Source organism: Cannabis sativa, chromosome X (assembly GCF_029168945.1).
Source record: "Cannabis sativa cultivar Pink pepper isolate KNU-18-1 chromosome X, ASM2916894v1, whole genome shotgun sequence".
In the NCBI taxonomy this organism is placed as follows: Eukaryota; Viridiplantae; Streptophyta; class Magnoliopsida; order Rosales; family Cannabaceae; genus Cannabis; species Cannabis sativa.
In genome coordinates this window covers 62,782,116-62,810,068 of record NC_083610.1, presented here as the reverse complement: position 1 = coordinate 62,810,068, position 27,953 = coordinate 62,782,116, and the positions used below count along the sequence as shown (strand labels likewise).

The 27,953-nt window shown below is 33.0% G+C and overlaps 1 protein-coding gene across 2 annotated transcripts; it reads right to left on the bottom strand.

The window, feature by feature from the left end:
• On the bottom strand, positions 1–26,671 carry LOC115711048 (agamous-like MADS-box protein AGL66). Of its 2 annotated transcripts, none has more exons than XM_030639386.2 (9): positions 26,345–26,667; positions 26,146–26,202; positions 25,949–25,964; positions 25,750–25,817; positions 25,629–25,656; positions 25,445–25,506; positions 25,190–25,289; positions 2,032–2,192; positions 1–428 (listed from the first exon to the last, which is right to left on the bottom strand). In XM_030639386.2, exons 1-9 carry the CDS (start codon positions 26,530–26,532, stop codon positions 368–370), a joined length of 741 nt encoding a protein of 246 aa, XP_030495246.1. In that variant the 5' UTR covers positions 26,533–26,667; the 3' UTR covers positions 1–367. The 2 variants fall into 2 exon arrangements, with proteins under 2 accessions (XP_030495246.1, XP_030495253.1); XM_030639393.2 differs by lacking the exon at positions 1–428 and adding an exon at positions 452–1,848 and having other exon boundaries at positions 26,345–26,671.
• Between the last annotated feature and the right edge of the window lie 1,282 nt (positions 26,672–27,953).

Sequence of the window (27,953 nt, the reverse complement as noted above, 5' to 3'; positions counted from 1 at the left end):
TCCGTTGAATTACAACGTACTATTATTTTAATTGATTACAATTAATAAAATTCTAATATTTATTCAAAAAAAAAAGTGTCACGTGAGTACTAACTACTTAACCGGCCAAATATCAACGGAAGTACAAAAACTCTTAGGGAAGATATTAATGCTGTAAAAAAACTGGGAGCTAAACTTAGTATTACAACTGCAAATTAGTCTTCTAAAATCTACATATATAGTTAGAATTGAGATGGGGACAAGTTGCCGATGAGAAGAGGCTGGGCTGGGCATTATTATTATTTTCCAGATTCTTGTTGTGTAAACCGCTTCTTGGGATTACATGATCATCTCCAACATCATTATTCATTTTTTTGTACATTCGTTTCTACTCCTGATAAGATCTTGACGGTGCCATTTCAATTACACGTGCGCGTTGACTCTCATTTCTGTAAAAAAAAATAATAATAATATATGAAAATTAACCGCAAAATATCTTGTTAATATATTTCTGTAATCATACGGCTATACTTTTAAATAACTAATTAATAACTCACTACAACTTCTGTCAGTCTAAGTAAAGCTATTCCTTAAAATCATACTCAACCAGAGATGATAATTGATAAACATTATTGCTCTTTTAAAAATAATTAATAGTATTTAAATTATTTATTCCTATCTTGATAATATGTATTTTAAATATATACATATTAAAAAGATGTATTATTTAAATGATGTTTGTGAGTAAGTAGAGAAACTTATCTATGATTTAATGTGAAAATTTAAAATAAAATAAAAAAAATAAAATTTTACTTATGTATTTTAAAAAACTTAAGTAAAAAATTATTGGAAGTACTCTAAGTTATTTTGATCAAAAATTAAAACGTTTTAATTTTCTTTTTCAAGCGTACACTAAAATTTTAGGGTGATTCTACAATGCACCCCCTTAAAAGGGATGTACTGATGCACCCTTAACTTATTTCGGCATCCTAAAGAATTTTTTAGTCTAATTTTTTTTCATATTCATGTACGTTATAGCTATTTAAGATATCCTACAAAATTTTGAAAAATTCGGAATAATTTACAATATAGAAAACAATGTTCAAACAGTCTATTTTACAGCGTGTTAAACAGTCTATTCGGAACATAATTTTCAGCGTGTTAAACTTTTCTGAATTTCTTAAAATTTTGCAGGATGCCTTAAATAACTATAACATACATGACCATGAGAAAAAATTTGACTAAAAAATTATTTCGGATGCTAAAACAGATAAGGGTACATCAATATATCTATTTTAAGGGTGTGCATTGTAAAATTTTCCAAAATTTTATTAGTTAACATCATATTAATAATTTAAATATATAAATCAGAAAAATAATTTTAAAAAATAATTAAAATTTTAATATATATTTTTTTTCTTTCTTTTTCTTCTCTTCTTATTCTTTTGGCTTCATGGAACCACGATGGTTCCCTTCGCTTCCTTCCTTCCTTCCTTCTTCTTCTATTATCACCATGCCATCCAATTCCCGACCGAAGACCGTAGACCGAGATCCCAGAATCCCAAAACCCTAGATCTTTGGTTCTCATCACTCCGTCGATCTCTTTGTTCTCTCTCTTTTGCTGGCAAGGAATGCACATGCGAGGAGTGCACATGCAGAGCTCCTTCCCCCAACGACAACCTGCAGAGTCTAGGGCAGTGTTCGTCGACTCTTGAAACCACACATCTCTCTATTCACTTTGTCTTCTCTCTCTCTCTCTCTCTCTCTACCCCTCTTTATTCTTTTTCCTTTTCTTTTACGTCCTGCTCGACCCCGAACCACCACCTCTCGCCACCATGGCTTGAGCGAACCTCCGATCAACTTTCAGATCTGGTATTTTTGTATTTATTTATTTTAATCGATTTTGTATTTTGGTTTGGAGTAATTTCTATTTCAGATCTAGACTTGACAATGGAATTAATCCTACTAAACTCAAAAATATAAATAATTTAGCAGTAAATTAACTTATTAATATACATTATGAATATAAGTTTACCAATTTCTAATATATACCTCAATGAGAGATGCCCATTTTCGTGAAAAAAATTAAGCATTTGCATTTGTTGGTCTCTTCGTGGAAGCCAGCAGTGATCCAGTATATTTTGTGGAGTACTATCAGTAGTCATTGGTATCAGTTCTTCTTCTACATTTGCAGTCTTTGGAAGTAAATCTACCTGAATCGTGTATACATAAAATTAAGAAAACAAGACAAAAAATTTAATATACAAATTTTGAAAAATTAATCACCGTTTTCCCCATATGTAAGTATACAATATACAAAACAAATGGTGACTAATTTTGTTGTTATTAAGAGCATAACAAATATACGATATAGTTTTGTTCTTTATTTTTTATTTATTAACTATGTTCATTGAATTATAGTGTATTCTACTATAATTAGTTATATATGCTCTAAGTTGTGAGAAATTTCAAATATAAAATATCCAAGATAGTTTAAAACGCCAATTGCAAGGTTGCATTTATTTTTCATCTTTTTTAAAATAAACTATTGTAGTGTAAATAAATTAAATTTAGAGTTTTTTAAAAAATAGTTGAATGATTGTTACTGTTAAGTATTTTTTAGTAAATTAGTTGATAAAATATTTTTTAATTGATATGCATTTTTATTGAGCAATTAAATTAATTTTATTGAGATAAATTCGTGCTTTAGTTGTTTTATTTCTTTTATGAAAAAATTTATTCCCAGTTGGTTGTAATTATTTACGAAGTTTTTTTAGCAAATTAGTTTATAAATAATTTTTAATTAATGTGCATTTTAATGTATAATTAAATTGATTTTATTGTGATAAATTCGTGCCCTAGTTGTTTTATTTCTTTTATGAAAAAATTTATTACCAGTTGATTGTAATTGTTTAGGAAGCTTTTCTTGCAAGAGAAGAAATTCTTTATTTGGAAAGTTGTTTATTTTTAAAACATTTGAATTTTCTTTTTGTTAATTAATGATTTCGGTTTTGCTTTGATTAGAGCAGATCAAATAAATTTCATTTGACAAGTTTAAAGTTCAAATTCGTGATCTTAGTCCAATTTAGAAAGTTTCTTTTTTGGTCTAGATATGTTGCTGCAGAGTCCGATTATGATGTTGCAAATTAGGAAATATTTTAAGAAAGTTTTATACTGGGAAATTATTTTTGTGGCTGTCTCCAGGGTTGCTATATTCTATAAATAGGACCTAGAGAGCAGCCAAATGATTTTATCTCTTCTAGTTTCATATTTTCATATTTTTCTTTGTGAGAATAGTGTTTCATTTTTAAAAACTTAGTGTTCAACTAGGTTTTGGTTTTCTTATTATGATCTCATACTATTCATAGAATAGTTTGAAGCTAAGCTTTGAACAAGTGTGGGTCTTCGGGAGGAGACTTTTTCAAGTCTCATTTTGGGAGGAAGGGATAGCATAAATCTTCGGGAGAAGATTTATTTAAGCTTTACTTCGGAAGGAAGTAAGCACACATCAATAGCTGAAGGGAGTTCACTACTTGGTGTGTTTCAGAGATCAGATTAGCAAGGTGGATTACAAAGGGTTGCGGAAAATCACTAGAGGGAGTCTAAATTTATTTAAGTAAATTGCCTTTGTAATATTTGATACTTTACTAATTGATTTCATTCTTTGAGCGTAGCCCCGTCGACTAGGAGTATTTAAAAGAAAACTGATACCACGTATAATTCTCTTGTGTCAATTTTTTTAAATTCTACATTTCTTAATTTTCGGTTCTAGTTTGATTCTACAAATTTGTGTTCTACAGTGACATGGTTCCATTCTATTGCTGCAGACTGTTACAGTTATATATATATATATATTTGAAATTTAGTAAAATTATTTGCATTTGTAAAAATACGATTTTTCAATTAGAGCTACATTGTATATCGTTATATAAAAAATAAATTAAGTTAATCGATTATAAAAAAAATATCTTTATTTGTATAAGCAAAAATAATGTCCGTACCTACAAAACTCCTACATATACTTATGTAATATTATTTTGAGTAAATACTAATTTGATATCTTATATTTTATCAAAATATTTTATATTTCAATAAAATTAACTTGATAATCTATAATTTGAATTTATATTTAGTAGTCAACAATTAAATGTAAGAAATAATTTTTTTCTGACTAAATTGTTCATATATAGTTATATATTAATAAATTATTAAATTTGAAGCTACTCACATAGTTGAGCGAAGTCGTAACATATTAATAAATTTAATTAAATAAATCTGAGTTCAACTATATATTAAATATGTATGATTTTAAATTACCAAATATCAAATAATTTTATTTTATTTGTTTGAATGTTAAAAAATATTGTAACTAGCGAATAATCTATATAGTAATGTTAGTAAATATTTAATTGAGGTGTCCAATCGCATAACAAGGTAATACTTTATGAGTTTGCTAACAAGTTTTTGTATTATTTAGTAAGAGTATTATTTTTTTGGCAGTTTAAGTTGTCCAACATACTCATGTAACTTCATATAGTTAGTTAGCAATTTTTTATATTGTTATCCTAAGATCTGAACAGGGTGATGTGACACTTTTTTTAGTGACACGTGGATCATTTTTAGACATGGGCGGAGTATCCTTGATATGTAGTCCAGGGTAAATTATTCATGAGATGCAATATATTTGGAGAACAAGACAAAGGTAGCGCGCAGGGTAAAATGACACCATCCACCCAACGTCAATTTTACAGCAACTCCGCATATGCCTCCAAGGTAAGTGCAACGGAGAAAGCCTTAAAGATATATTTTTTCCTTTATTTATCAATTAAATCCTTATTTTTAGGAGATTTTCACGTAATAATAATATAATTTAGGAAAGTAACTAGTTTTCCTTTTTATTTCTTAATTATTTTGGGAAACCTAATTGATGTAATCCTTTCCTATAAATAGTGGAGTCATTTCACTATTTAGGGATCCACTAGTACAAGCTCTGTAAAAGCTCTCGAGAGAGATCAAGAGTTCTTGCTTCTTTTCTCCAAGCTAATACAAGTAAAAGAGGAGTAGGCTATTTCCACCATTATAGACCAAACCTCTATAAGAAATCGGTGTTCTTATTTTTCTCCTTTATTATTCATTATTGTTTATTATCTCTAATCGCTTTAATTAACTCAACGTTGTTGGCTAAAAATAAGATTAATATTTCAGTGCTTTCATTGAGAGTTGAACTCAAGAACAAGGTGGTTGTTTTGATTCTCTTAAAAACACAGAAAGATGGATGTAACTACAAGGAGGGGCAATCCCATTGAAACAACCACTACAAGAAAAGCAATTTTTGCCGGCGCAGTTGACCAATTGCGCCGGCAAAAGTTGTCAGCATTAATGAGATGCTGAATTTGGGATTGGATTCAGCTATACCTTTTACCGGCGCAATGAAATGCGCCGGTAAAAGATGAATACTGAACCGCCAAATGGCGCGAACACATGTCCAATTCTGTAAGGCTTTTACCGGCGCACAATTGCGCCGGTAAAAGTTTCCCAAATTTTGGTGGGAATGTTAACCGCCCTCGTGAAAATTTGGGGGGGAAATAAAACGCGTGGTAGGTGGGGTTACTTTTACCGGCGCATTATTGCGCCGGTAAAAGTGTTAAGCCAAACGGTGCGTTTGGTTTTAGGGTTATATGACCACTTTTACCGGCGCAATTCAATGCGTCGGTAAAAGTGTTCATATATCCCCTTCGACGAGCAGAGCCCATTTCTGCTTTTTTTTTTTTCAGAAATTTTTTTTTTCTCTCAAAAAATTTCTCCTTCATCTCCTTCATCCCTCTCTTTCAATCTCACTCATTCTCACTCAATCTCACTTCTCTATCAATCTCACTCAAAATCCCACTCATTTCTCTAAAAAAATTTGTTTTTTTTTGGAAAAAAATCCCCACCGCCGGCAGCCACTCACCACCGTTCGTCGGGCACCACCACCGGCCGCAGTAGCCTCCACCGCACACCCCGAAGCCCCACCTCCTGGTATTTTTTAATTTTTTTTTTTGAAAAGTTTATGTAAATGTGTATGTGTATGTGTAAATGTGTTTATTAGTGTATATATGTGTATATATATGTATTTCTGTATGTGTATGTATGTATGTGTATGTGTATGTGGATGTGGATGTATATATGTGTATATGGGTGTATGTATATATATGTATATGTGTATGTGGGTGTATATATGTATATATGTATATATGTATATGTGTATGTGTATGTGGGTGTATGTATATATATATATGTATATGTGTATATATATTTATGTGAGAGTATATGTAAATATGTGAGAGTATATAGGTGTTTATGTGTGTATATGTATATGTGTATGTGTTTATGTGTGTGTGTGTGTATGTATGTGTATGTGTATGTGTATATATATTTAAGTTTAAGTATAAGTGTATGTATATATATTTATGTGTGTATATGTGTGTTGATATTTTAATTATTGAGTTTTATTTTTATGAAATTAGGTCCCGTTGACCGGCCCGAAGCACCGCCTCCTGCTTGTTGTTGTCATTTTTGACCGCTTCGGGTTTGTTTTTTTTTTCTTTATATTAGTAATTAATTTAATAGTTTTGTTATAAGTTAGTATGCCTATACATGTTAGTGAAGTAGGTTACGTGATAAAATGTTGCGGTCGATCGGTGGTGTGATTTATTATTTTTCATATGTTGTTATCGAAAGTTTGTTTGTGCTATATTGATAGGTTTTGAAAATTTTGGGTTTACGCTTTTTAAGCCGTTATGCTGCCCAAATTTTGGTAGATAGTTATGTAATGTAATTTTTAATTTAAATAAATTAAATAAAAATTTGTAAAATAATGTATATCATAAAATGTCAAAAGTATTCCAAAAAATGTATTTGAAATTTTTAAACTTTATAATATTCAATTTAAATAAATAAAATAGAAAAATATAAATTAATATATATTAAAAAATATAATAGGTAATCAAAATATTTATTTTAGTAATCTTTAATTTAAATTAATATATATTATAAAATATAATAGGTAATCAAAATTTCTTTTTTATTTTAAAAAATTTGTAATCTTTAATTTAAATAAATAATATTAAAAAATTAGTATATATTATAAAATATAATAGGTAATCAATTTTTTTTTTTAAAAAAAAATTGTAATCTTTTATTTAATTGAATAAATGTCAAAATTAGTAATTACTAATTATTGTTTAATTTTAAAAAGTAAGTAAGTGATGAACTTTAAAAATGTTGTAATTTTTAAGTTTAATAAATAAAATAGAAAATTATAAATGAATATTTATTACAAAATTGAAAATGAAAGCAAATGATATTTTGAAGATTAAAAAGTTTGTAATTTGTAATGGGAAATTTGATTTTCTATACTTAAAAATGGTCAATTTTTATTTTAAAAAACCAATACATTTTATACTACAAAAAATATGACACTTTTTTTAAAACTTCAAAAATACCCCCCTCTATCTACTTTGTCTCTCTCTCTCTCTCTCTCTCTCTCTCTCTCTCTCTCTCTCTCTCTCTCTCTCTCTCTCTCTCTCTCTCGGACCGAACAAAAAAAAAAAACAAATGCACATGGTTCGATGGTCGGACCATCGGACTATATGTTTTTTTTTTTCAGTTCGGTCAGAGAGAGAGAGAGACGAAGAGAGTGAGAGGGGGGTATTTTAAATAAATTAAATAAAAAGTTATAAATTAATGTTTATTATAAAATTTAAAATGTAATGAAGTGATATTTATAAATTTTAAATATTTATACTTATAATTTAAAAATAAAATAAAATAAAATTTTAAAGTAATTATAGTAAGAATTTAATCTAATTAGCATAAAGTAAGTGTAATTATAAAGTAAGTACAAATGAGCATAAGATATTAAAATAGCATAAAATTAAATTTTTATTATCTTTTCTTGATCTCTTTGGTTATACACCAAAGATAGGATAGTAAAATTGTATTATCACATAGTGATAATTTTTTTTTTTTTTTAAATTTACACATGCACGAAATACCTTAGACCCGTTTGGAGAGGCTGAGTCAGTAAGGACTCTTAAATACGCTTCTCCAAATTATCCAGGACTGTTTGTCCGCATGGATAGTTTGGGCTTGTTTTATACTTATAGTATGATCTATTGCTTATTTGATTATTTCATTAGTAGATATTTTGGTACGTCTTCTTACACGTTCTTGTAAGTCGGCAAACTTAATTATTACAACGATGATGACAACGATGGTCTAAATACCGAAGAAGACAACTCCTTAGAATTAGAGAGTGACAGTGATGATAATGCTGTATATGTCACTGATGATGAGGATGATGAATTGTAATTGAAATAGTGTTTTAAATAAAATAAAAATTACAACCCTTCTTCTTTAATATGTTTGCAATATGTTAGTTTATTTTAAATAAACAATATGTGTTGTATATGTAGTATGTCTACACCAGGTGGCAGCAGTTCGAAAAAGAAAGGGGTCAGAGGTAAATACAAGGGCAAGAATGTTGAGGAGGAGCTCTCCAAAACACAATCTGCCAAGTTACCGCTTGAGGTGCACGCAGAGACTGGCACCCCCGTAGGCAAAAACGGAAAAAAAATTCAACAATATGGCCAAATGGATGACTCGGATGTCTATCCCCATTAATAAATTCAAATGGGAAGATGTCAGTAGAGCTGACATCAACGCACTCTGGGATAGACTTGAGGTATGCCTTAATAATTTTTTTAATTTATAAATTACTATACTCTTATTAAATTGTAATTAATGTATTAATGTGTAACTTTTTGCAGACCAAGTTTTTCCTCCCACGAGATAACCCTACATTCGTAGACTACGGTGAGTACGAGATGTCAAAGGGTTTACGTGACTGGAGGCGATCGCAAGAAGAAGTGGATACAAAACATTGAGGAGCTTGGACAGGAGAGGGCCGACATGTCACCTCCTGAGGGAGTAACTCAAGAGGTGTGGAGTGACTGCATCGCTTATTGGAGCACAGACAAACAAAAGGTACATTTTTTAAAATTTTTAATTTTGATAATGTTTAATTTATATAGTCAATAATAAATAATTAATTGTTAGAAAAATTATTAATTTCAGGCGAGAGCAGCGAAAAATAAAGAAAGTCGGGGTAAGATGAAATTTCTAGGAGGCTGGGGCTCCAAGCCTATTGTTTCACATGTTGTCGAGGGGGTAAGTTTATATTTAACTATCATTCATTTAAATTTTTCTAGTAAAATAACAATACTAATATATTTCAAAAGTTTTCAAAAGTTTCACCATAAAGGCAACGATTGGCGCAACGAGTTCGCGCAACAAGCTTACGTAAGTTTACGTTTTAATTCAATTCTTATTTATTTCTTTCAATTTACTTTGTGTTAAAATTAACCATTTAACTTTTTTGTTTAATTGTTTTAGAAGCAAATGGTTGAAATAGCGGCAACTCAACCAGCGCCCACTGAAGATGAGCCCGCAGAGCCTACTGTCGATCCTACACAGTACCCCCGAGACTTACCTGTTATGACACAAGTACTCGGGGAACGATCTCGGCATCTTAGAGGCTTTGGCCATCTCCCGCATCGAAGGGAGTTGGGGCCAAAAGAGCACCTGCCACGCATCCTTCAGCCCAACCGACTGTTACAATGGAACAGTACGAGGCTTTACAGAAAAAAGTAGAGGAAGCGGAGCAGACAACTCAACATACGAGGCAGCAGTATGAGACACAACAACTCTACCTCAGACGATTCCAAGATCAGTTTGAGTATCTTTCTCGAGCTGTGCCGGGTTTCAACTTGCCTCCCATGGATCTTCCACCATTGCCCACTCACAGTGCCGGATCGTCTGGCCGTCTTCTTGGTGCTGGATCGTCATCGCAGCCTCCCGACACTCAGAGAAATAACGATGACGACATTACCCGCCTATAGAACTGTACTTTTTTTATTATCCGGTTCGAACATTTAACATTTTGTTTATATACTGATTTTAGTAGTAATTAATGTTAGTTTATCTTTTAATGTAAATTATGTTGGTTTATTTTGTTAATATAATATTATAATTATTTAAAAAAATTTAATTAATTATATTTAATTAATTAATATTATAATTAATTAAATATAATTAATTAAATTTTTTTTAAAAAAAAATTTAATACTTTTGCCGACGCAATATTGCGCCGGTAAAAACTGGAAAAAACTATTGGCGCCAATAGTTTTGCCGGCGCACTATTTCGCCGGCAAAAGCTTATCATAGCAGGTTTATGGCGGATAAGGCCATTTTTTAACACCGGCACTTATTTTTCACCGGCGTTATTTCTCGCCGGTAAAAGGAAGCTTTACTGGCGCAGTTACTATACGCGCCGGCAAAAAGTCCTTTACTGACCAAGCTTCCCAGATAAGCTTTGCCGGCGCACAACTGCGCCGGCAAAGCTTTGCCGGAGCAACAATGCGCCGGCAAAAGATGATTTTCTTGTAGTGAACAGATCCAATGGCTATAGATCCCAATGTGGAAACTCTAGTGAATCAGAGAGATCCGGTGGGGACGGATCCCGATCCAACCATTCCTCAACCTCTAATATAGGTCCCCAAATTAGTAGGACATGGGATGACAACCCTTCTGACTGGATTTACTTTAGGCACGCAGGAAGCTGGAACAACTGCCAAGTTAGTAGGACATGGGATGACAACCCTTCTGACTGGATTTACTTTAGGCACGCAGGAAGCATGGAAGAAAGCCGAGTTTTCATCTCCATAGGATGCCCAATTTAGCTTAGCTTTCTGTGACATGAACATAGAAAAGGCTTTATGAACTTCATTATACCTTTTGTTGGCTTCTTGCTCAGCTGCCATCAATTGAAATGAAAGTGGATTCTTGGTCATTGCAGCTTGGGCTGCTATTAGATCATTCCTTGCAATCGTATCAGCTTTTTGAATATCAGAGAAACCCTCTTGATTTATCAATTTGAGCAATGGTTTCAGCCGTCTGAGCTTAGATACCATTTTGAACATCCTTGTACCAGCAATGTCTCCTTGCCAACATTGGCTAACTTTTGCATTAAAATCTGGAGCTAGTTTCCACATATTGTAATATGGAAAAGGCTTCTTCCCCGAGTTCCACTCTCGATAAATAGACACAAGTATAGGGTTGTGATCAAACGATAATTCAGGAAGGAACACAGCTTCCGAGTCAGGCAAAGCACAACTCCATTTTGAATTAATCATGGCTCTATCTATCTTCGAAAAAACTCTATCTTCGGGCTTTTGTTTATTATTCCAGGTAAAAAAAGATCTAGAATACTTTAAATCCATCATATCACATGTCTCCATACAGTTCCGAAGTCGTGTGGAAGGAATACTCTGGGCTTTCCTACCAACTCTCTCATTAGCAAACAAGATCTCATTGAAGTCTCCTAGCACGATCCAGGGCTCCTGAATACCAGCAGCTAGCTTCTCCAAATCACCCCATAAATCTTCCCTTTTATGCTCATCATTGAAACCATATAGGAAGGTAACCAAAAAATTCCCAATTTGTTGCTGTGATTGCACCTGACAGTGGATCATTTGACAAGAGCAGAATTTAATGTTGACCGTAAATACAGAAGGATGCCAAGCTACAATTATTCTCCCTTTATCCATCCATGGATTATTATTAGTGAAACACCACCCTTAAAAGAGACTACAATACAACTTCCCCATATTCTTATTTTGCACCTTAGTTTCTAAGAGACTAACTAACCCAACTTTCTTTGAATAAATCAATTGCTTGATTTCATTATGTTTTTGTTGGTTGTTAATCCCCCTCACGTTCCAACATAGGAGTCTATCCATTAGAAGTAGAGGGATCTCCCCCCCCCCTCCTATGTTACACTCTTCACCAACCATCTCACCTGTTACATCTTCCAAAGATCCAAATCTATTATTAATCTCAGTATCCACTTCTACTCTCTCCATTAAGACTTTCTTTCCCTTTGTGACCTTTTGAAATCCCTCTGTATCCGTTTGGTTCTGCATCATTTCTTTCGATTTTTTAAGAAGCCATATTTGTTTCACATGCTCCTCCTTACTCTCTTTCTTCCTACACGATTGGGTATCATGGCCTATGCCCGAGCAATTGTAACAAACCAAAGGAATCCACTCATATTTAACATCAAGCACTATCTCATGATCATATTCATCAATAAAAGAAATCTGTTTAGGGAATTCTTGAGATAAACTCACCTGAATTAGTACTCTGGGATATTGAAGCCTATCCCTGCTCTTTGTGACTTGATCGACTTGGAGTGGCTCTCCCAGTTGCCCCACTATCTTGAACAATGAAGACTCTCCCCAATATTTGATATCCAATCCTTGCAATTGGACCCAAGTTGGTACAGAGGTGACTTCTTCCTTGGTGAAATCATCCACCGAGTTCCATGGTTTCATTACCCTTGGCTTCCTATCAAAGAAAACATACCCTTGCTCCAAGATTCTGTCCCTGGTATCCAAGTTCTGAAAACGGATAATAAAAATGCCTCTAGCAAGCAAACCAACTTTCACTACTGCATCCTTCCATATCCTGCGAACAAACCCATCCAGTATGTTGATTGGAGGATTAGCTCCAATCACATAGCACACAATCGACGGCTGCCAGTAGTTGACCTCCTCAGCAATGTCTGCAAAATCAATCTTCACCTTCACATTCATTTTCGCACTAGCATCTGCAACCCTCGGTTGTGTCTCAGTCTTCGTCCCAGTAGTCTTTTCGAAGCAAGATTCTAGGTTACGTGCAACATTAGATCTGAGAATTGGAGGAGAGGGATTCTTCCCCATTCTCACATCCTGAGAAGCATGGTTTGCCCCCGTGAGCCAATCAGAAAAGTCGGGATGAACTTCACTTACAGGCGAAGGCGCACCATCGGAGCACTGTTCCATTGCCTCATCACTCTGTTTCATTTCTTCAACATTCTCAACATCTTCATCAATCTCTAATTCTTGAATTCCAATCAACGCATCCATGGATCTAGTTTTAATAACTCTGTCCGAAGAAGATGGACCAGTTTTCTTCCCCTTAGCTTTGGTTTTCCCAGCCATTTTCCCCCTTTTTGCCATAGCCCCGGCGAGTCACCGAAGGAGAGAGAAAAACAGAGAAAACCCTTATTGGTTATTTCATGACACTTAATTAAATAGAAAATTATTTTTAGTTGAAATTTAATTATTCAACTAAATTTAAATAATTTTCAAAATATATTTTTTCTTTATTTTATTAATCAAATTTCGAAATTGTATTTCTTAAATGCTAGAATTTCGAATTTTATTTGAAAAACAGATTAAAGTTGTAAATTATTTATTTTAATTTTGGACCAACTTAAATCAATGATTTTTTCATTAATTGATTAATTTAAAAATAAATGAATTAAAATATATTATTAGAAATTGAATTAATTAGTCAAAGGAAAATCTAGATAGGTGATATTTTTGCTTGAAGTATTTTTCTAGTGTATTTAATTAAATAGAAAATTAATATTTAAGTTGATTTTCATCATCATACTTAAATATTTGAAAATTTTCTTATATATATTTAATTAAATAGGAAATTATATTTTTTGTTGTAAATTAATTTTATTAATTAATTTTGGGCCAACATTAAATTAGAATAATTTTTCTAGGATTTATTTTTAATTTTAACATGCATTTTTTGAAAATTGTATTCTTAAATACTTTAATTTTTCGAAATCCAATATATATATTTATAGAAAATAAAATTTGAGTTGTAAATTAATTTAAATTAATTTTGTAACAACTTAAATTGAATATTTTTCTAAATATATATTGGAAATTATTACTAAGATGGAAATAATTCATGTTATTTTCATATCCATCTAAGTAAAATTTATAAATGTTAAATTAAAATTTATATTTAGAATTTTTCATTCTAAATTGGAAATTTTAATTAAATAAATATATATTTAAAATAAATAGAATAAATAAAGAGAATCAAAGAAAATACAACTCTTTTTAAATAATGAGCTTTTAATCAAAAGACATTCGATCTCCATTGTGGGTTTTACACCGCGTTTGTTTTAGTGAGTAATCCTCCCTAATGGAGGATCGTTCATTAGCAATTTTGCACCGTTTAATCTCGAATGATAAGTAGTTTGTAAGTGTTTTGTATGGTATAAATCACCCTAATGGTGGCGACCATACTTGACTTGCAAATTATGAAACAATGGTGGAAGCTCATAAGATAGAATTTCCTTGACTCTCGCCTAAACGGGACAACGCTGAATTCCAATCTTGATCGAATAAAAGGTTGCTAGAATGGTTATCATTTTAGATGAGCTGACAACTCTATTCAATGGATGATGCTTTGACTCTCGCCTAAACGGGACACTGTATCAGTTTGTTGAAAAACCTTGGAAATTATTTAGGATTGTAAGTTTTAGTATTTTCACTTGTCATTCCTACTTGCTATATGTTTATAATTTTTGAATTGTGTATGAATTTATATTGAACCATGTTATTTTCTGTTATTAAGTTGTAGTTTAATTTTGAATCTTCATTGTTGGTCTAACTTGGCTTGTTTATCTAATGAGATAAATCCCTAGTGGATTTTCACCATTAGACATACATAATAGTGTTAGATCTCGAAAGATAAATATTGTATATGCGACATCTAGCTGTTCATCAATTGATGACACCTTAGACTAGTATTTTTACGATATGAAACAAGAAGATTGTACAAATAAGATTACTTTGACTTTCGCTAATCGAAGCATCGTTGTATTCTTATTTTCAACGAAATTATCCTAATTCCTCTTAGCTTATTAATTTCGAATTAGCTCAATATCATTGGATGAATGGTCTATAAATCATTTCATGTCATTCTATATTTTCTCTTAAGAAATTAAATGATGCATATGATTATAATCCCGAAATTCTATTCTCAATTGATATAAATCCTCAATCTTAGAAATCTCCTACTTGTATGGGCAAATCTGACTTAGAGTTTGTATTAGTAGTGCTGGTCCAAGATAGAATTACTCATAATATTTGGTATAAATTTAAGTCTTTGACTTTAATTTTAGATTCCAAACAGAAAAATTCTTATATTTCTAATTCCAGGATGCAATACAGTTACACCTTCACAAGGGTTTAATATCCATCTTCTATTAATGGATTAAAACTGTATGGAATATGAGTTAGGTATTCTGTGACCAGGATCCACTTGCAGTATTCTAAGAACTCTTTGATGTAACTAAACCTATTTCATCAAAAGACACTACAATTTTTTTTTTTTATCTATGGCATTTGTATCTTGTTCATAGTGGATTTGACAAGATCAATCTCTGCAAAGAGCTAATATGCATATATCCATTGAAAGTAGTTCATCTCATTTGCAGATGGATGTACATTCAGGGGTGGATATGAGTTTTTCGTTGTATTCTTAAAACGATCACTCTAGATTATATTTTATGCAAAAAAATTTGAAATGTTTAAAAAATTTAATTAATTTCTAGCAATGATTAAAACCATTAAGGTAAGTGGTTAAAGATCTTGCGAACTGATAGGGGTGGAGAAATAGTTAGTAGATATGCAGTTCAAAGATCATTAAATTGATTTTTGAATTATATCCAAACTTACCTCCCCAGAAATTTCGAGTTGCATATTGATGATTAGTTACTAGTCGTTTCCTAATTCCTTCAATGGTAATACAATTTCAAAATGATGTAATGGTTGTATACTTAATGTAAATCATTACTAGATTCATGGATGACCTAATCAAAATCTTAAGAAAAGCTAGAACTGTTAACCATGGTTTGTTAGCTGTTCTAAGTGATTAGGGGTGGACCATCCCATTGTCAATAGATAAGAAAGTGTTTGTTCAAACAAATACTACTTTTCTAAGATAATGACTAAGTCTGAAAACAAGTAGCAAATAAAGGAGATATTTTTCTTGATTCCAAAAGTGTTCTATGATCTTATATAACATATGATGATCCCACTGCCTCTATTGTCTTGTCACAATCGAAGAGATCAATACCATTTAGTTTTCTTCGACATAATTCACGGTACCTTGTCGTAGTGGGAGAGTTTCTAGGAACTCACCTTCTTATGACTTGGGAGACACTAGTGATTAAAATCTATTGTGAGTTTTAACAAGTAATGGATTGTCAAGATAAGAAACTAAGAAGAAAGCCAAAAGAACTATGGTTTAATCCATTCACATGGAATAACCTAAAGTTTTCTAATACAAGGACATAAAAGGAAATTTTCGTTTATAAGTCTATTCAATGGACTTAAAAAAACTTCCTGTTCCTAGTATTATAGGTTTAAGTTTATCTAAACCTATGGCTTGTGGTATACCTGGTAATTACTTACTCTAATGCAAGCAGCTTACTTTAGTAGGATGCTGAAGCATTTTTCTTTCTAACGGCAATCTATAGAAGCTTCACAACTTCTTAGACATAGATTTTATTTATCTAAGGAAAAGTCTCAACTATTCCAGAAAAGATAAAGCCATGAAAGAATTTCTTAAATCAACAGTGAGAGGTCTTAGATATGCTTTTGTATGCCTTAGACCAGACACCTGCTGTTGAGTGGGAGTAATGAGTAGGTATCAGATTAATCTAGGAGAAGAACATTGGAAGACAATCAAGTAAATCTTAAGATTAAGAAGATGAACTATATGTTAGTCTATAAGGGTGTGTTTAAAACTCTTAGACTACACCATATCAGATTTCGAAATTTTCCTTTGTGCTAGAAAATCTTTCTGATAAGATGGTGATTACTCTGGGGGTGGAATAGTGATTTTGGAGAAGTGTAAAAACCTATCTGAAGTCTCTAGGTCTACCAGGAAGGGACTGAATGTTAAAGTTACAGGAAAGGTACTTATTCAGTCTAAGGAAAGTTCTATACATTTTTGGCACCATTCCAAATTGCCTAAACTACTAGTGTTAATTTCCTGATTAACTAAGAGTAGTTGCCAAAGGTATAAGAATCCAGTATCCCAAGAGAGTAGACATATAGAGAGGAATTTCACATTATCAATGATTTTGTGATTAAGGAAGAGTAATAGTGGAGGAAAGGTTGTGGTTAATTCAACCTTTCAGATCCTATTACAAGGAGTTTACTACTACTACACTTGATTTGTATATCAAAGTGTTGAGATTATTTGAAACGCACTTTTTGTTTTATGTTAGTGCAAGTGGGAGTTTGTTGGGTTTTATGCCCTAAATAAAGCTCATTTCAATATAATCAGATTTACTTATTAATATAGATCAGAAATAACATTTAATGTTGCATGGTTCACATGATTTATTTCATGATTATATGTACATAATGTATAAATTCATGTGAGACCCTTTTCACATACTTGATCCTGTTTATTGTGCCGTCAACATATTGGAAAGTAAACATGACTTTGTGAATAAAGTTTCCTAGATTTATCAGACATAGGGTTTTACTGATATGATAATCTACAACAGAGTTTACTTGCATTTGGAGAAATGCTATGTTCTTTCCAGAAAATTGGTTAAAGTAAAGCTCAGGTTGGATGCATGGAGTATGCATCGGAAGGGACCGATATTGAACTTTGACTTAGATTTATTAAACTTACCGTAATATCTATTCAATTCAATATCACATGTTGATCCTAGATCAAATGATCTTAATGCTGATATGTTTAGGTTCGATCTCAAGAGTATTATACATGCTCTTTGATTTGTTAGTTAAGCCTACTTTTGGGTCAGGGTGATACGTACATTTTGGGAACATGATAGTGCAATTGAGTGGGAGCGCTAGCATAAACATGGAATCTATAGCTTCTATCTGGCTAATAGTAAGCAAAGGATGATCTCCTTCGAGCTTGACCAAACGAACATAAATGGTGGAGTACTCATTTCACATAAGCTGAAATATCATTTATACGGGGTCAAGTGTTTTAAGGAATAAATACATTGTAGGGTGTAACGGTAATTTAATGCCTTCACAGTGTAGATCATTCATATAGAGGATCATTGATCAAATTAGGATTATAACAATGGATAACTAATGATGCGTCTATATGGTGGAACATATAGAGCATTCTATATACTGAGAGTGCAATTCTAAGTTCTATGCGTGGATTGAACGAAGAATTAATAAGTTAGTGAATTTTAGTGCTAAATTCTTGATCTACTTATTGTAAGCTCGGTTATATAGACCCATGGTCCCCGAACTAGTTGAGATAATATTGCTTGTAAGACTCATATAATTGGTTTTGATTAATCAATTATAATTCTCAAATTAGACTATGTCTATTTGTGAATTTTTCACTAAGTAAGGGTGAAATTGTAAAGAAAGAGTTAATAGGGGCATATTTGTTAATTATGATACTTTGTATGGTTCAATTAATAAATATGATAAATGACAATATTATTTAATAATTATTTATAGTTATTAAATAGTTAGAATTGGCATTTAAATGGTTGAATTAGAAAATTGGCGTTTTTGAGAAAATCAGATGCAGAAAAGATAAAACTGCAAAATTGCAAAAAGTGAGGCCCAAATCCACTAGTATAGGGCCGACCACTTTTATAGGAATTTCCCTCTGATATTTTCATTATTTTAATGCCAAATAATTCAAACCTAACCCTAGTGGAATGCTATAAATAGATAGTGAAGGCTTCAGGAAAATTACACTTAAATTTTCTAATTTTCCTTCAGAGAAAAACCTGAGCCTTCTCTCTCCCTATCTTTGGCCGAACCCACTCTCTCTCTCTTCCTCATTGAGATTTTGAAATTCTTAGTGTATGAGTAGTGCCCACACACAACAAGTGATACCTCAATCATAGTGAGGAAGATCGTGAAGAAAGACTTTTAGCAAGAAGGAGGTTTCAGCATCAAAGATTCAGAGAAAGAGATCCAGGTTCAGATATTGATAATGCTCTGCTATAGAAAGGAATCAAGGGCTAGATATATGAACGGAAGGAGTCATATTATTCTGCTGCACCCAATGTAAGGTTTCCTAAACTTTATATGTGTTTATTTCATCGTTTTAGAAAGTTCATATTTAGGGTGTTAATCAACATACTTGTGAGTAGATCTAAGATCCTGGTAAAATAATTTCCAACACAAGGAAGATCCTCTGTCCCACATCAAATACTTCGAAATGCAAATGGACTTGCATGCATGATGTAAGGTGTAGAATCATTTCAACTACCTTGGTAGAGGCCGCCCAGCAGTGATACTCTAAATTAGCACCAAGAAAATTCAGTTCTTGGAACTCTTTTATGTTAAAGTTTCACGCATAGTTCTGCTCTTCTAGGCAACTTAAGCCTATAAATACGACCCACACTTAAGCTTTTAGGAGGATCGAGAATACGAAGATCTTACGATTTAGATTGAGAGTTAGAGAAAGAAAGAGAATGAGAGGTAGAGAGAGAGAGGTACTGAGAAAAGAGAAGATTGAGGTTGGGTTTTGTATGAAAATCTTCTGCAGATGAAGAAGATTCTTGGGTAAGAGTATGAGAGTTGAAACACTTTGAGAGAACTCAACAGAGAAGTGGTGTTCCAGAATTGGAGTAGAGCCATAGATCACATCGATCTATAGGATTTGAACTAGTATATATCTTAGTGTTGATTTCTTTATTTTCTACATTTGTTGTTTTTTTTTTTTGGTTTTACCTACTCTATTCATCCCTATTTTTGTCTGATTATTATTCGAGATATATTAACCTTGTCAGTGCTAATTGTTTGATTGTTTAAAGTTTAGTTGATTTGATTATGCACTTTTAGCCGTAATTTTCCCACAAATTAGAGCTAGGTAATAGATCAAGAATGCAGAATCAAGATTCCTTCCGCTTTAATTCTTGAAGAAACTTTGAATGTCATCAATGGCGAGATTTGAGTTGGAGAAGTTTGATGGATCTGGGGACTTTGCGCTATGGAGAGAAAGTTTGAAAGGAATCCTAGTACACCAAAAAGTCTCCAAGGTTCTTAGAGATGAGAAGTTATTGGCAGAAAATAAACTAGAGGAAAAAAACAGAAATGGAGGAGATGGCGTAATACACGATCATCATGTATCTATCAAAAGAAAACTCATTGCAAAAAAGATGGCAAAAAGAGTTTGGAACAAGTTGGAAGAATTATACTTAAAGCCATCAATTGCTAGCAAGATTAATTTGCTAGAAAAGTTATACAGTTTTAGAATAATTTCTTCCCTTTCTTTAGATGATAATATTGATAGATTTAATGAGATTAGTATAGGACTGACTAATATAAATCACAAGGTTGTTGAAAAAAGCTAGACCATCATTCTGTTAAGATCACTTCTAATCGCATATCTAGAAGTCAACGCAGCCATCAAGTATGGCAGAGACGTGATTGCATTGGAGGATGTTATTTCCACACTTAAGTTGAAAGATTTTGAATTACAGTTGGAGAAGGAATCCAAGAAAGAAGAAGTGTATTTGGCAAGCGGAAGATCACCCAAGAAAGGAAGTTCAAAAAGTAAACACCATCACTCTCAATCAAGATCGAAGTCTCTAGAGAAGGAAACAAGGAAGTGTTACTTTTGTGGGAAATATGGACACTTCCAAAGATTTTGCAAGAAGTACAAGGAGCAACAAGGCTTCAACAAATTTCATAATGAAGATAGGAGGGAGAGTCAACATCATCACTCCAGGAAGGACTCTGCTGCAATCGCGAAAGATAGTGATGACTGCTCCACAGATAGAGAGTTGTTCTCCATCTCAGAATCTTCAATGAACAGGGAGTGGATTCTCAATTCTGGATGCACTTATCACATGTGTCCAAGTCGAGAATTATTTTTTGATTATAAATTAGCTGGTGGAGGTAAAGTTCTAATAGGTAATGATCATTCATGCAAAGTCATTGGAACCGGGAAGGTAGCCATCAAATAGTATGATGGCAGAATCAAAGTGCTGACGATGTAAAGGCACATCCCAGAGCTTAGATGAAACCTCATATCCCTAGGTGCGCTTGAAGATGAAGGATACGAATACAAATCCATTCACAGAAGCTTAAGGGTCACCAAAGGTTCTTTGGTAGTGATGAAAGGAGAAAATATCAATGGTTTATATGTTCTCCAAGGAGAAACTATCTCAGCTGGAGAGACAAGTTTGGTGAAAGGGCTAGAATCGAATGTGAAGTTGCAGAATCATAGACTTGGACATATCAGTGAACAAGGCTTCAAAGAACTGCACAAGCAAGGTATAATTGAAAATTTAAATTCTTGTGCCTTACCATTTTTTGAAGATTGTGTTTTAGGGAAATAACATCAGTTGAAGTTCACTCTGGCAAGGCACACAACTAAAAAGATACTCGAATATGTGCACGTTGATCTTTGGGGACCATACAAGGTGCCCACTCACTCTGGTAAGTAATATTTTCTTTCAATAATTGATGATTATAGTAGATGTGTTTGGACCTACTTACTATCAACCAAAAATGAGTGCTTGGAATAGTTTAGAATTTGGAAAACTTAAGTAGAAAATCAAACCGACCTTAAAGTTAAGAACCTTAGAACGGACAATGGGTTAGAGTTTATCAACTTGGAATTTGACATGTGCCAAGAGTATGGGATCACTAGGCGTAGAACTATAGTGAAGACTCCACAGCAAAATGACGTTGTGGAGAGGATGAACTGAACCTTGTTGAACAAAGTTAGATGTTTGTTGTTCAGTTTCAGATTAGAGAAACTATTTTGGGGGAAGCTTTAGCAACCACAACATACCTTATATATAGAAGCCTAAATAGAGTGATAGACTTAACACCTTATGAAATGTGGTATAATAGAACCCCAACCTAATGCACTTAAGAACCTTTGGGTGTATAACATATGTACACCAGTCCATTGACAAGCTGGAACCTAAATCCATGAAGGGAACTTTCCTAGGTTATGCCTTAGGCACTAAGAGCTATAGAGTCTACATTTCCAGGAAGGGTAAACCAAATGTTGTGATTGCTAGAAATGTTATTTTCAATGAGTAAAAATATCCTCACTTGACCTCCAGGAAAGGTAGCGTGTCTCCGTATGATGCAAGAAAAATAGGAAACAAACACACTGTAAGTGTGGACATAGAGTACAGAATGAAGCTCTAGAAAAAAGATTTATAGGCGGAAGTTAGTTTGGAACTAGAAAATAATGCACAGACAGAAGGTGTTGCAGGGCAAGAAGATAATAAAGACCAAATAGTGGTGCTGGAAGGATTCAAACAAATAGGTCTGGAAGGTTACCAGTTGACTCTTCACAGAACTTGGAGAGAGATTCACCCTCTAGCAAGGTTCACGGAAGTAGATATAATAGCATTTGCACTGGCGGCAGTCCAACAACATGAAATTGAAGAGCTCAGAAGCTATGAAGAGGCAAGTTTAGGTGGAAACAAGTCTAAATGGCTTCAAGCCATGGATGAGGAAATGGATTCACTCTGGAAGAACAAGACTTGGGTACCTGTGCCAAAGCCAGAGAATAAGAAGATTGTGGACTCCAAATGAATTCTCAAGGTGAATGAGGGAATCAATGAGAATGAACCAGTGAAGTATAAAGCCAGATTAGTGGCTAAGGGATTTACTCAGGTGGAAGGAATAGACTACACAGAAATCTTGTCACATGTGGTAAATTACAAGACAATAAGGTTGATGTTGTCCTTGGCAGCTCAATTAAAGTTCAAGGTTGAACAACTTGATGTTAAAACTGCTTTTCCAAATGGATTTTTGGATGAAGAGATCTACATGAAGCGGCCACTTGAATTTTAGGTGGAAGGGCAAAGAGTTGAATTAGTGTGCAAGCTTAGCAGATCCCTCTATGGTTTAAAACAATCCCCAAGACAATGGATTAAGAGGTTCGATACGTTTATGCAACAAATCGGGTTTAAACGATCTATGTACGATCACTGTTTATATTTCAAGAATCTAGAGCAATCTACAGGTGTGTTCTTATTGCTCTATGTGGATGATATGCTCATCATGAGCAAGCATAAATCTACAACCAAAAGTATTAAAGCCAAGCTAAAAAGAGAATTTGAGATGAAGGAGCTTGGACCAGTTCAAAAGATACTTGGTATTGAAGTCTCACGGAACCAGAAGGAAGGAACTATTAGCTTAAAGGAGTATGGGTACATCAAGAATGTTATTCAAAAGTTCAACATGGAAGATGCAAAGAGTACATCCGTTTCGTTAAGAGGTCAGTTGTTTTGTCAAAAGTCCAGTGTCCTAACAATACAAAATAGAAAGAAGAAATGAAGGATGTACCCTATGATATGGTTCTATGATATTTAATGTACGTGATGGTGAGCACGAGATCGGATATAGCTCACTCTCTAAGCATCCTAAGTCAGTTCATGTCCAATCCAGGCATTGAACATTAGAAAGTTCTTAAATAGTTACTGAGATATTTGAAGGGCACTTGCGATTATGGTCTGACCTATGAAAATTCTAAAGGAGAATTGGAATTGAAAGGGTTCGTGGATGCAGACTACGCCTCGAATAGAGATACTAGAAAATCAACCACTTCTTACATTTTCTTGACAAACTGGAACTGTATAAGCTGGGAAGCCCAGTTACAGTCTGTGGTTGCTCTTCCCACCATGGAAGCAGAATTCATGGTAACTACAAAAGCTTTTAAGGAAGCTTTATGGCTTCGCAGAGTACATTATGAGTTGAAACAAATCAAAGGTGGAGTGACTGTGTCTTTGGATAGCCATTCATCCATCCATCTTTGTAAGAATCTTGTTTATCATGAAAAGAGTAAACATATATATATATATAAGACTCTACTGGATTAGAGAGAAGATAGAAGAAGGGCTGGTTGATTTAGAAAAGGTCAGAAGAGAAGATAATCCTACTGATGTTGGGACTACGGTCTTAACAATAAACAATTGCTTGAACTTGATCAATCTTAGAAATTAGTACATTAAGATTCTTAGAACACCAACCATGATGGATGTATTCTTTCTTCAACATCGTCTTTCTTTTAATTTTAAGTAACTAGGTGAAATTTATTGTATAGTTCCTCCAAAATGAAAAAGTCTCCAAAGTTGTTCCTAAAAAGTTAGGTGTCTCCCGGATGTTATTCCCAGACAGCTAACTTGTCCACCTCAGAAGGATTCTTGTGGAATGATAATTGTGTTTGGAAGGGAGTTTCCCAGATGAATATCATGTCCACTCCAGGTTCAGTCTTCAGGTTAGCTAGCCCTCCTCTAGAAAAGAGTTTCAGACAACTAGTTATTCCTCCTGAAAGTTTAGTCTTCCTGAAAGGCAGATCCGAATAGTCGACTCTAGCTGGTTCTATCCTATCCAAAAGCTTTTTCAGCAAGTACCTTTGGTCCGTGATCCACGAAGCTCGTATATGTTCCTGGATGCACTTAGAATTATGCTGACGTGAAGATCTCACTCATAGGAGAGTTGGTTAAGTTAGTTATTGTTTAACTAACTTAACAACTTCGATTCTTGCAACCACCAACTTTAGGAGGATCGAGAAGACAAAGATCTTACAATTCAGATTGAAAGTTAGAGAGAGAAAGAGATTGAGAGGTACTAAGAAAAGAGAGAGAGAGAGACAGATTGGGTTTGGATTTTGTATGAAGAATCTTTTGTAGATGAAGAAAATTCTTGGGTAAGAGTGTGATAGTTGAAACACTTTGATAGAACTCAATAGAGAATCAAACTTGACTATAACGTACCTGCTCTTGCTCAATCAATAAAGAAAATTTTGGAGGTATTCCAGAACTAGAATAGAGCTATAGATCACATCGATCTGTAGGACTTGAACCACTATATATCTTGGTGTTGATTTCTTTATTTTCTGCATTTATCATTTTTTGGTTTTACTTACTTTATTTATTACTGTTTTTGTTCGACTATTATTCGTGATATATTATAATCTTGTGAGTGCTAATTGTTTAATTGTTTAAAATTTAATTGATTTGATTTTACACTGTTAATCGTAATTTTCACACAATTATATTATCAAATAAACGTACATGAGCATACCTATTAAACATTATTGGCGTTCAACAATCTCTTTGCGTGTGCGGTTAGTAATTTTCACAATAATTTGTAACTTTAATTAAGTAGGACTGATATTAAATTGAACTAGACACCACTAATATTCCTTTAACATTTCTCTACATATAAGTATATAGATACAAACATATATAAAGTTAAAATCAAAATGAATATAAACAAAATCAGCTGGGTGATCGATCTTTATTCATTACCTTGCGCAAACAGACATTTTTTAGAGTCTCTTGAAGAATCTGCTCCCAGTATTCTGCCTCAAGCAGGGTCGTGATTTCAGAGGGATCACCTTCGTATATCCTGCAAAACATATATATATATATATATATATATTAAGTGTGTGTGTGTGAGAGAGAGAGAGAGAGAGAGAAAGAGAGAGAGAGAGAGAGAAAACTGTATAGAAATGTATGGAAGATCATAGGGATATAATATATAAAATAATAAGACCTACTTACCTTAGTCGATTCTCCATTTCTTTTAATTGCAACCTAAAGCAAAGGATTACTTGCTGAATCTCCTGTAATACAATTGATCAGAAAACATTTCAATTAATGATGAATTTTATTTTATCATAAATCGATCTAAGAACATAAAATATTAATTTGGTTAGCTCATAATCCATATATAGATCTTGAGTACCTCAAGCTGAGAATCGGAGCTCGTACGGCTGCAAATTCCAATGACATCAATTAATTAATATAATTAGCTATATACGTACCAATAATGGGGAAATGGTTGCTTAGAAAGTGATCAGAAGAACCTGGTAATTGTACGATTGTTATGTTGGTCACCTTCATTCCTTATCTGACTAATCGCTCGTTTCAGAAACTTCGTACCCGCAGTTATTTAATCACATAAAATACTCTCTGTTATTTTATTTTTATTTTTTGAAATAAGAGGTAAAATTTTTATATTTTAAATAAAGGGAAATTTAAAATACTAGAAAACCAAATGGTTACCTCTTGATTATGCTGCCTTAATTATGGTTGCATTGCGCATATGACAAGTTTAATTAAACGAAACGTAGGATCGAGTTTCGAAACAAAACAAGATGATGAAGAAAGTCGTTATTAATTGGATATTACGTATTTGTAATAACAATATATGATACTGAATATTTCCAAAACGAAAGATTAATTATATTCTTATATATTACCGTCCTTGGTCATTCTGTGGAAGGTTATTAACATAGCGTCCAAGAATCTCTTCTATACTTTTTTTTTTTTATCATACGATAAGAAGAAGAAAAATAATAATAATCATGTGTTAGAATTAATATATTAATTAAAAGGGTAGAAACAGTAGTACTATAAAATCTTATGTATGCATATATTATTAGATCATGATGAGCAGACCTTTTATTGCGGGAGGAGAAGAAACTGAGTCTCCCAGATGGAGAAAACATGACTAGAGCTAAATCAACATCACAAAGAACAGAAAGTTCGTAGGCTTTCTTGATAAGCCCATTTCTTCTTTTCGAGAAAGTGACTTGCCTATTAGTTGTGTTTTCAATTCTCTTTATCTGAAGCTTAACTCTCCCCATTTCTGTTTGTTCTACTGAATCAAAAATTTAAGGTATATACTGACTATGACTAGGAATAAACTAAAAAGGATGAGTCATGAACGAATACATAAATATCCGTTTGTAGTTGAGTTATATTAATTTTTCTGATGTAGAAAAGGAAACCCTCATTAATAGGTAGGGTTAGTTTGGGAACATATATAATGACGAAAATGATAATAGAGAATATCGATAGAGACGAAAACGATTGTCTTTATCATGTAAGATAATTTATAAAAGAAAATGTGACGTACGTATCCGTAGACAGAGATATTTAGGTAACTAGAAAATAATCATGAGTTTAGGCACATAATATTATCTCACAACATGGGTAATAATCATGAGTTTAAGTTTCTGACAACAGATTTCTTTGTAAATATATAAGTAAGTTTCTAAAATGAACAATATATTTGGCTACACGTTACCACGTAGTGGAGAAATTTTTTTACTTATAAGAGTGTATATAGAATGATCGCGAATTATAATTTGAGAGATGTTTTCGCAACTGTCTACGTACACACCTTCTAATCTAATTACCTTTGGAGTTAAAAACATATTTAGCGTTATATCAAACAAATACTAATTAATTAAAAATAATTACACGATTTATTTTCGAACACGTTTGGCATACTATAAAAGAATTGGATTTTAATATATATGTTTGGAGGTAATTACTATCCTAGTAATTATACCATTTAATAATTACAGTGGCTTAATTTCAAACAGGCGTAGTTAATTAATTTAGTTACCGATACATAATATAAATATGATAATAAGGCTTGAAAAACTGATGCATGCGTAGTGCAGATCAGAGTGCAAGCTAGGAGAAGCAAATTAAATGTAGAACTAGAAGGCATATATGTTGTTGTTTTTGAACTTTAATTTTTCTATAATGCAAGTGTGAACAGTGGGGAATGTTGTTTTTTAGTTTTGAGAAGGGGCCAAGTGAAGAGATTAAGGAAGAGGTGGGAGGGAGGGTGGGTCCTCGTGCAAAAGTGTAGATGGATGGATAGCACATAGAGATGGTGTTTTTGTAAAGTTTGAGAAATGTGGTTTTGGGGTAAAAGACGAGGATGATTCTCTGCCGCAAATTATATATATATTTGTTCATTTTAATTTCAGCTCTCACTTTCACAATGCCGACCTTCTCCCCACGTGGGATCCACTCCCTCACCATCCTTCATTTCCACCATCTCACTGCTATTATTCAACATTTTCCTTACAGTCCGAAACAACATCCACACACGTGGCGCCTCAATTTTGTCTAGGCATTACAGAAATGATTCCTTCCATCCATTAATTAATAAAATAAAAATAAAAGAAATCGATCATCTTCAATCCATATATTATTCACACCATGTAATCATGTTGCCCATTTGCCTAAATTATGAGCTGCCATGTTG

Bases quoted from the DNA above. Each gene is read 5' to 3' on its own strand.
- LOC115711048 (XM_030639386.2), bottom strand. From the start codon at position 26,532: ATGGGGAGAGTTAAGCTTCAGATAAAGAGAATTGAAAACACAACTAAT. The intron at 25,657-25,749 runs GTTCTTCTGATC...TGGAATTTGCAG, and splicing joins AACAATCGTACAATTACCAG to CCGTACGAGCTCCGATTCTC. The intron at 25,290-25,444 runs GTAAGTAGGTCT...TATGTTTTGCAG, and splicing joins GAAATGGAGAATCGACTAAG to GATATACGAAGGTGATCCCT.